The sequence below is a fragment of the Pterocles gutturalis genome, unplaced genomic scaffold (assembly GCF_000699245.1).
Source record: "Pterocles gutturalis isolate BGI_N339 unplaced genomic scaffold, ASM69924v1 scaffold49680, whole genome shotgun sequence".
NCBI lineage: Eukaryota > Metazoa > Chordata > Aves > Pterocliformes > Pteroclidae > Pterocles > Pterocles gutturalis.
In genome coordinates this window covers 1-10,697 of record NW_010147715.1, presented here as the reverse complement: position 1 = coordinate 10,697, position 10,697 = coordinate 1, and the positions used below count along the sequence as shown (strand labels likewise).

At 43.2% G+C, this 10,697-nt stretch overlaps 1 protein-coding gene across 1 annotated transcript; it reads left to right on the top strand.

Annotated features, from left to right (window-relative positions):
- Positions 1-4: 4 nt before the first annotated feature.
- On the top strand, positions 5-9,447 carry DDX51 (DEAD (Asp-Glu-Ala-Asp) box polypeptide 51; the record flags this gene model as incomplete). The annotated part of the gene is made up of 15 exons (XM_010086134.1): positions 5-80; positions 479-723; positions 846-996; positions 2,486-2,631; positions 2,978-3,049; positions 3,234-3,340; positions 3,862-3,970; positions 4,543-4,688; positions 5,418-5,616; positions 6,278-6,393; positions 6,482-6,598; positions 7,597-7,698; positions 8,167-8,230; positions 8,441-8,575; positions 9,421-9,447. Coding segments are annotated over 15 exons (1,812 nt in total), but the record flags the coding sequence as incomplete, so codon positions are not given.
- Between the last annotated feature and the right edge of the window lie 1,250 nt (positions 9,448-10,697).

Below are 10,697 nucleotides of genomic sequence, written 5' to 3'. Positions count from 1 at the left end.
AGGCGGCAGCGCTCCCGCCGAGAAGAAGAAGAAGAAAAACAGAAGAAAATTAGAAGTGCCGCAGGAGAGGACTGAAGCAGGTAATACAAAACCGAGGCCCTGGGATTGCAGTTCAGTGTGGCTGACAGTTCTCAACAGAGAAGCAGACACAAGTGACCCTTTGAGTAACTTGTCGAGTTTACCTGATGGTAAATTTTGCTTTCCTTTGCTTAGTATGTTCCCAAAGTAATTCCTTTTTTAGGGGAAAGCTCCATATTGCAAACTTTGAGGATCGGTTTAGTGTGAGAGAAGCATGTCATCTCAGTCCTTAGTTGCCTCCATTCCAATGAATAAATATTTGGCTTTTGCACTTAGATTTAGGAAGAAAGAGGAGCTTGCAAGTTGTTACTTAAGTCCATCCTTGTAAAATGTTCCCTGCGTCCCTTTTCTGTAGCACATTCTGACCTGTAGCTTTGTATTCCTTTAATCCAAATTCCAGGTTCTGAAGATGACATCAAACAAGAGGAAGACAGAAGCAACCTTAAAAATAAGTCTTCTAAAAGGAGGAAGGAGGATGAGGAAACAGAGGGAGCTGAAACAAGGAATAAAGAGAACAGGGAACGAGCTGAAGGAAATCAAAGCACAGCAGGGGAGCTGTCCTTAGCAGCCTCAGAGGAAGGGGCAAATCTTCCACCCTCAGATTTGGTGGTTCTTGGAGACTATGACAGCAAGCCAGTGCAGAAGGTAACTAGTGTGAATTAATGTTGATGATGGTCAGGAAGGAACATGTATCTTGCCAGCTTATTTTATGTATGGTATTGTCTGATGGCAGAAACACTTTGTTATTCTCCTTTCCCCCACCTCAGGTTCAGCCCTTCTTACCACAGTGGCTTGCGCAACCCAAACTAGTGCAAAAGTGTATCAACGATAATCTAGTTCCAATCAAAGATGTCCCGGGAATTCATCCCAGGCTGTTGAAAAAGCTGCAAATGAATGGGATAGAGTCCTTTTTTCCAGGTACCTTAACAGTGCTTTTGTTTCTTTCTAAACTGACATAGGTCCTGCAGTCTGTTGCTGTATATTTTATGTAGTCAGTGAAGTAAAATATAAAATAAAACCAAGTTTAATGCATTGATGAGATCATACCAGTTTTAACCCTTCACTTTCAAAGCTTTATCTAGGCAGAGTAATTGGAATCTGTTATCTAGTCATAAATGCAGCTGCACAAAATATGGTGGCTTGAAGTAATAGCTCAGAGCTGCCTGAAGAGGGAGGTCTTACTTGTGTCCTCCCATTTTTCCCCCTTGTGCCAGGCATGTGCTTTAGTTCCTTACCTTCCACTATCTCTGCTGCTAATCAGACCTCTCTGGGAACCTGTTCAACTCATTAAAGCAGGAAAAATCATTCAAGCAAAAAAAGCTGTTGGTTTTCCATTATTTTACCAGTTTTGCAAACAAGTACAAGAAGTGCCAGCTCCTAAATAAGTAAAAAGTGCAGCTGGAAGCAGGGATAAGGAGAGGAGGCAACAGGAGAGGAGGGAAGAAGGTGGGATCTCTGGCCTTCAGACTGTTCCTTGGTTCAGCTGAGCCTGGAGGCTTAGTCTGTATCTGACACTCATCAAGGTTACACTGGAAAGCCAGCATGTGTCTTCTCTTTTAAAGTATGTTGTTATGTAACATTTTAATGTAAATATTTTTGCATATTTTGACCTGGGAGGTCTTAACAGGTTGCTGATAGCACCTTATGTTTTCTCGTAAATCAGTTCCAACTTATGGCAGTCGGTAGTAGATGAATCACGCTGTGCCGTGCTCTGTCTGGCAAAGATGGTGTGTGCTGAAGTCATACATCATATGCATCACTGAGTGTGGTCTCTCCACAGAGGTAGATCCCCTGGCTACTAAAACTCTTTGTCGGGCTCATCATGGGGCAGGGAAAGGAGAGAGTTCATGCATGATGGCCAAAGCTGTTGTGTGTAGAGGACTGTTTGCTTCAGTCCTTGTATATTCTTATGCAGCAAACTTAGCTTTCTCCAAAGCCTCTAGGATTTGTGCATTGTGCTCCTTGGCAGATAAGGCTGCCTTGCCTTGTTGCATATTCTGTGTTTATGTAAGGGTAGTTTGTACTTCACCAAAAGGATTCTTACAGGCAAATATTCATAGGTTTTAAATCTGCCCCATGCCATCCTAACATGAGAGCAAGAAGTCAGATATGAGTTGAAAACAATATTTGACACAGTAACATCCTAGCTGCATACTAGAAATAGCTGAGTTGTTGGGAGGGAAATGTCTGTATTCAGTGCCAAACTCCCATGTGTGAACAAGAACCAGGTAAACACAGATAGCATCTCTGCTGACAACTGGTTTTGATTTCTTTCTCTCTTATGTCTGTAGCAGCAACAGCACAGATGTGGAAGGAGATTCATTGTGTATAATTGCCTTTCTGGGTACACTGGTTTTAGTCCAGTTCATTAACTTTGCAGTTAATGTTTGTTTCCATGTTTGTTCAGTTCAGGCAGAGGTGATTCCTGCTATTCTACAGAGCGCAGCCAATGGGTATTTGATGGGGCAGGGAGGATACCGCCCCAAAGACATCTGCGTCTCAGCACCGACTGGCAGTGGTAAAACCCTGTCTTTTGTCATACCCATAGTACAGGTGAGTTTACTCCCATGTAGGGAAAATGCTGGGGTTGCTTTTGTTCAAGCAAAACCTGAACTTAGAATTAGATCAAAAAGACAAGGAATTTGTGGATGCTAGGCAGCAGATTTTTAGCTCAGAGCTGTCTGAAGGAGCTGTATGAGTTTGCTTTGTCTTGGCATCCCGCTCCTTTTCTCAGACAGCAGGTGCAGTGTGAGGAACTGGAAGGGTGGAGGGGAGTAAAATGGAAATATAATGCACCATGAGGATGTGTCAAGCCCATCTCTTCTCAGTAGGGTAGACACAAGAACCCTCTTCTCTCCTCACTGCTTTTAGGGACTCATTGGCCTTTTGTTTTTGGCAGGTTCTCCTAGGTCGAGTAGTTTGCCAAGTACGAGCTCTGGTTGTTCTGCCCACCAAAGAACTGGCACAACAGGTGTGTGGCTCTTCACCTTCTCTCTGAGCAGAACTGGACCAAGACAAAGGCTGGTGCAGTCAGTACTTTGCTTGACTGTTCTGAAGCAGGTTGAAGACCTGTCAGGGGTTTGATGTTGTTAGCATAATGGAAAGTATTATTTTAACTGATTTCATTGTGGCTAACAAAGCCCGTTTCTTTGCAGGTGAGTAAAGTGTTCAACATTTACACTGATGGGACAGGTCTGAAGGTCGTTTTGATTACTGGCCAGAAATCTTTTGCAAAGGAGCAGGAGATGCTTGTCCAGAAAAAGTAGGTTAAAATGTCTTTCGATAAGGTTTATAGAGGTTGTAAACTATTTAATCTCAGTAAGCAGAGGTCAAAAGATAGGCTATTGCATCACACCATTGTGCAATAATGATCTTGGGTAGTGAGTTTATATGCTAGAGACCGGTTGTTCTGTCTTCATCAAAGTGCCTGCTACTACCCCTTTTTTGTGATTGTTATGTTTTAATAGATTTTTGGGGTTCTTCACCAGCTGAGTAGAATGCAAACATTTACCTCATACCCACAGGTACAAATGATTGTTATGGGATTTTGCCTCAACTAAGATTTTTTTAAGATCAATGAAGAATGATGTTTTTTGTTTAAAATGAGAGTTTAGTGTCCAGCATTGCCTTTGCGAGCTTTCCAAAGGAAAGCGCATATTTAAATTTTATTATTTCTCAGTTAAGTGAATAGTAGGAAAATCTTAAGGTCTGCTGAGCAAGGATCTCCGTTACGTGTTTTATGGTGTAGAGAAGAACTTACTGATGGGCTGCTTGTTCTTTCAGAGTGACAGGCTACTGCAGCCTGGCTGATATTATTGTGGCTACACCAGGGCGGCTCACAGATCACATTAACCAGACCCTGGGCTTCAGCCTGACACAGCTTCGCTTCCTGGTGAGTCAGCTCCACAGGTCTCCCACCTTAGAACAATGTCTGTTATAGCTGTAATTCCTGCTTTGTTCTTGCGTGGGGCATAAATACATCTCTGGTGGAACTGCTGTATGGGCCTTGTCTGCACTCTAGATTGCTCAGGCAGCAGTCTCAAGATGAGATGTTTTATTCCAACTCATGACACTCGGGCATCCACCAACTTCCCCGTCTCTCTTAGCCTCTTGCAAACACAAACTCAGAGTAAAGCCTTATCAATCAGGGTCAGGGTAAATTACCAGCCTGTAGTAGCTCCCACCAGATGGGAGTCTGTGCAGAGACATAGTTGCAGTCTTAATTAGGATATGGAAATTTTTATCTCTTATTCTGAGATGTGGATTGGATTTATGTCCAAATGAACTTGTGTGTAGTTTGAGTGTCAGGCTGGCTACTGAGCCGCTGAAACAAAAGCAAAATTCAGTTTTGGGGTAGAAACTTCTGCCTTCATTTGGTAATGGTAATATTACAAAAGGAAAAGAAAAGCTGCCTAATGCTAGACAATATTTAACAAGTGGTGGTTTTTGTCCTTATGAACTCAGATTGTAGATGAAGCTGATCGTATGATCGATGACATGCACCAGAACTGTCTCAACCAAATTGTCAAAGCTGCATTCCAAGTAGAAAACGACTCTGGCTCCAACATGCTTTTTCAGAGGACCAAACCAGGGCCCATAACAGCAGCCAGGTAAATTGCCAAATGTGCGTCTTTGAACTGGTAGCACAGACACCAGCACCTAGATGCCCCTGCCCTGCTTCACAGCGCTCCCTTACAGGCACTCCCAAAGCTTGCTTATCCTGAGAAATGTCTGCCAAGGCAAGGCAGCTGAAAAGAAAAAAAGCTCTGAAAAAGCAAGCAGTGAACAACTGATACTAGAGGATGTCTTTTAGACTGAAGCCAAGGTATTGTATTCACCAAGCTTTCCTTAACTAGCCTCAAGTAGCATCAAAAGATTTGCACAACTCAAGAGATTGCACAAATATTGCAAGGCTGTGATTCATTTACACAGTAACTATAGTAATGCCCTCTGGCAAGCTGAGTAATGGACTTCAGGGAAAACTCTTGGAATTATCTATATGCAGCTGCTGTTTTCATACAGTATGGTAAAGATGTGTCAGAAACAGATCAGCAACCAAGGCAGGACGCAACTAGAAAGAGGATGCGGGTAACTAGGATGCAAGGCTGTGTGCAGGGGTGATGGGCGTGGGTTGTGCAGCTGGTTGAGAGCGCTGATCAGTTCAATCTGTGAACTCCACCATAAAACAAGGGCGGAAAAGAACCTACAGGAAAGGCCCAGGGCAGGAAAAGAGCGTCAAAAAGAGTTAATTGCTTCCCTCAGCATCATCTGAAGGCACTTGTGGAGGAACTCCTTTGCCCCATCCTCAAAGCTCAGTTTCCATGTGCTATTTATTTCAGCTCCTGCTATCCTCAGATACCCTTACAGAAACTGCTGTTTTCAGCCACGTTGACCCAGGACCCAGAGAAACTGCAGCAGCTGGACTTGTTCCAGCCTCGCCTCTTCACGTCTGTATATTCTGAGAAAAAAAGACTCGGAGGTGGAACAGAGACTGAGCAAGATACTAATAGGAAATACACACTCCCCGAGGGGCTATCGGTATGACATTAATTTTCTTGAATAAATTACACTTGAAGATTGGTTTAACTGTGGGATATCTAGTTATGTTTTTACCCTATAAACAAATATGTCTTCCCTATGATTCCTTGCATTACAGAGGTGCTGGGAGAAAGTGGCTTTGGGAGTGTTTATGATCCAGAGAGCTCTACCTTTGTGCATTTGTTTTCTCATTACTTTGTGTTCATTTGGTTAAAACTGGATTTTTTTTTTAATTAAACTCTTTTCATGCAGAATTAAGTTTACCAGCAATGGGCAGTAGAGATATGAAGTGATATTAATGTAGTAACACTTAATCAACTGCCCATCTGAAAGTGTGCTGTACATATGTGCATAACATGCATTTCAAAGCATGTAGGTACAGATCACCCTGTAGACAAGAGGCAGTGCCTGTTGTTACTTGCCGTGGAGAAGTGAGAATATTAGAACAGCACAGGTCTCCTCCTTCCATGTTGTGTTGTCTCTTCCCAGCCCATGACTGTGACTTGTTCTAAAGGGCATGGCATTGTGGGGTCTGATTCTGCTGTTATTGGTTGCAAAACATCCAAACTTCTGTAGGTCATGGAAACCTGGTGAGTTTCAGAGAAGATAGCCTTGGCAAGAAGTAATTTTTGTACCTGAACTTTTTCTCTGTCACCTGCAGCAATGTTATGTGCCTTGTGACCTGAATTCCAAGCCCTTGCTCCTCTTGCATTTCATGCTGACAATGAAATTTACCCGCGTGTTATGCTTTACCAACTCCAGGGAAGCTTCTCACAGGTGAATATATTAACGAGATCACTGTAGTAGGTATCTGCCAAGCAATGTTACAGAGGTAATGGAGTGTTTCTATCCCATTTACCTACAGATTGTTCCTGCTGGTTCAAGCCTTCGGTGGAGTCACTGTGGCTGAATTTTCTTCTCGGTTACCTCCAAATGAAAGAAAGAGAACCATGAAGGAATTTGAACAAGGAAAAATACAACTGTGAGTATCTTAAATTAGTTTCCTATATGTCTTCTAACAGGCTATTTCCTGTGTGAAAAGCTGGGTAGAACCAAGAACACAGTTAAATGAAGTCTTCTGTAAAACAGAGCATGCAAGAACCAGAATGGGTGTGAGACTTGGACTGGTGACTTTTGAATTGCTTACACCATATGTGACTTGACCTGATCTAATCTAGCTCTAATCTGAATTTCTGTGTTTATTTTATAATAAACAGTAAATGTAACTGCTTGTTATAAAACAAACACAGAAATTGTAAAGCAGTAAATGTAACTGCTTGTTCCTATAGCTGCCCAAAGCACATACAGTTCTGCAAATCCTAAGTTTAGTGTGTGTACTTTGGGTCTGGCACTTATTGGAAGAAAATGGATGTTGGTGCTAGAACTATATATAGTATTAGTGCTTCCTACCAAGGAAATCCCTGATCAGACTGGCATACAGATATACCCCATCCATGTGTTTGATTGCTGTGTAGCTGTGTAGCTTGATTTCGGTAGCTATATCAGTTTGCAGCTGTGGAATGTCTCTGAGAGGAAGGTAAGTACTTGTTTTCTGTATTTTCTTTTTATCCAAACCCTATGTTTAAATTGATCCTTGACTACTGGAATTTCACGCCTCACCGTCTGCATTCAGTGCCTTTATGGAATGTTCAGATAGCTGACAGGTTTGTAACCTCCAGTGTGGTGGCAGCTGTCTGGCTTTGTGTCGCATGCTTGGAGAACCTGGAAGCACCCAGTAACTTTGTGCGCAGCAGTAGGTGACAAACCTGGAGTGATGCTTGAAGGTCTGTGGGCAGCAGATAATGCCAGTGATGATAAGGAGTGACTTACAGAGCCACTGTTGAGGTCAGAGGCTGACTGCCCGGTTTGAACAAAGATTAGCGAGAGTTGTGCTGTGTTCACTTGTGGTTCACTTGTGTGTGTAGTCCAAGAGATGTTACCTGAAAATAACTCTATATGTATATATACATTTAAAACCAGATTAATCAGCACAGATGCCACTGCACGAGGGATTGACGTTGAAGGAGTGAATTATGTAATAAACTATGATGCACCTCAGTTCATCAGGACATATATTCACCGGTAAGACAACCAGGAACAAAAGGAAGATGTTTGAGCTTGGTTTGTTTTGAAGTACTTAGCAAAGGTGACATGTACTTAAAACGGGGTTTAGCTTTGGATTTTTTTGTTTACTTTAATATGCAAATAACTTTCTGATAAAAATTAAGCCTGTAGTATTAATGCAGTATTGAAACGGAGAACTGGCACCCTCTTACAGAAAATGTATTTTACAGGAGCTAGAAATACTGTTGTGGACAGCATCGACTGTTGGGTTTCTAGATGTTCAGAAAACTCCAGCGGCTCAGCTGCTGTGAATGAGCCCTGGAAATGTTCGTCCTTTGTAACATGGCTAGTCCTGCTGTGCTAACCTCAAAAAACTCAGAATCACACTTTCTTAAATCTGGAGAATTTCAGAGTCAGACTCTTGGAGCTGATAACGGCAGTGACTATGTGGCTAAACTGACTTGACACTACTTTTTCTGTTTTCAGAGTTGGAAGAACGGCTCGTGCAGGAAAAGTGGGTGTCGCTTTCAGCTTGGTCCTTAGAATTCAGGTATGATATTGGTGTGGGATTCGTTTGATAAGGATGCATGGAGGGGCATACAGAAGGTAAGGTTCATACTGCTTCCCGCCTTTTTCAGTCAGCTGAGCCTTGTACTTGGAAACTTCAATTGTTTTCTGACTAGGCAGCATGTTCTCATGCTCATTTTCTAGCTGGTAGGCAGTGGGGTGTCTCATCTCCTGTGTCTGTTTTGTTTTGCAGGAACGTAGGTTTTTGCGGATGTTGAGGGATGCCGGCATCCAAGACATAAAGAAGCAGCCGGTGAAGGGCAACTCATTAAAGCCGTTGGTGCGGAAATATGAGGAAGCTTTGTGTAAGCTTGAGAAAACGGTCAAGGTAATTGAAACAGGGAAGAAAATTAAAAAATCAAACTACACAGTTTATTGCAACTCTTGATTAGCACAAATGTTAGTGTCCAGGATCCTTTTCTTTGACTGAGGAGTTTCCATTTCATTGTGAAGGCAGTGTTTTGGGGTGCATCATTATGAAATACTCAGCAAGGGTGGGGAGGGGAGAAAGAGGTTTTCTTTTAACAGAAAGGGAGGCAGCATCCCTGGAGGTATTTAGAAGACGTGCAGATGTGGCGCTTAGGGAGGGACTTGGTTTAGTGTTGGGCTTGTCAGTGTTAGGTTTACAGTTGAACTCAAGGATCTTAAGGGTGTTTTCCAAACTAAAAGATTCTATGATTTGTGGTGTTTCCTTTTATTCTGCCTTTCTCTTTACCTCGGGAGCTGGGATTTTGACTTCTACCCAGAGGAAGGCAGGCAAAATGCAGAAACTAAACCTTTTGTCATTCTGGAGTTTTAAGACTGTGACTTACAGCCATGCTGACTAGACTTTGGGTATTCGAAGCCAGGAAAGCGCTTTCTGCAGGTCCTCCTTTATACACCAGTGGGAAGGTTGAGAGCTTTCAGACGAAAGCAGGGTAGTGTTTAACTTGCCAGTGGGCAAGTTAACAGAGTTTATGCTGTATGATTTGGGCAAGTGTTCTACTCTGTAATTGGAAGGCTCCTAATAAACGTCTGTCCTTGGGAAATATGATTTTGAGTTGCAGACTAGCAATGTTTGAGAACTGGGGCAGAAAGAATTATTAAATTGACCCATTGTTCCCCAAAGTCCCTTCTGTGTGACTCAGAGACAGGGGCATCTCCACTCACCTTCTCAACTTTGATTTTGAACAGAACGAGCGAGCGCAGAAACGAGCCTGAATGAATGGAAGCTGAGAAGGTCGTGTTTAACGGCACCGAAGCTGCTGTGTCATGGACTGCTGCTGAGTCATGGTCTGCTACCCAGCACCCTAACAATGAGACACGGTCACTGAATGGAGCTGGTTGGTTGGCTTCTCAACTTATCATATCCTGAGTCAGTAGTTACAGGTGTCATTCCCCTTTCAAGGACACTGTGAACAGAGTTCAGCTACTGGTTTAAAAACAAAAAAAAAACTTTTTAGGCTACGGTTGTCTTGAAGAGGACTTTGCATCATATCCTACTGGCATATGTAAACCAGGGGAAAGAAGAGTCATTGTACAGCTCTTGAGCATGGGCCTGATGGAACTGCTGCTCCCCAAAGGCGAGGGCCGTGCCCATCTTGCCTCTCAACGGGGACGACTGGCGGTTGTGCCTTACAGCACAAGCAGCTCTGTCTCCAAATGCATCAACACCTACACAGTGCCTATGGCAGAAGCGTGATTGAAGAGCTGCTCTGGGATGAAGTGACCACAACTTTTAATTAATTTCTAAATATTTTTTTAAAATATATAGATATTTAATAAAGATTCCTGGGTACATGGATGGGAGAGAGTGTTGAAGGGATTTTTCACTGCTACGGTCTTGTAATTTTCTTGCCTATGTTGTTTCCTTCTACCAGTGGTAACAGCAGGTGTTAGTGTTAGGTTGGTGTTAAGGCAGACTAACGTGTCTGATGTCTAACAATGAATATACTGGCCTCAGCTGCTATCACTGCAAGCCGTAAATCTGTATTTGACATGTGCCACTGGTATTTTTAGGTGCCCCTGACAGAGGCTTAGAGCTACCCTGGAGCTGCGGCCTGCAGCAGAAAACACCCCAGCTCTGGTTTGTTACTTTGTAAAACACAAATGTGTGCCAGTATTAGCAGTACATTGTTGGAGCAAAATGAAGAGCTGGCAAGCTGAGAGGGAGGGGTGGCAGGAGGGATGGTGGCATCTTGTAAAGACAGGAGCAACAGGGTAGGCTTCTATAGCAGTGAAGGGGCATGCATCTACTGCTTGCCTACTTTCTGTCTCGAGTGGTTTTTGTGTAGCACGGGGGTCTGGGCTGGTGGCAGAAAAGGAAGTCCTCTTGTGCTCCCGTGAGCAAAGCAAGGATCTGCCTCTCCTCAGCCCAGCTCGGCTTTTCCTTATCATTAAGCCATTAAGGGCAGTCATTAAAGCCCAAGTTCAAAGACGAGGCGGGAGGAGCCTTGTCGGATCTTTGCCCT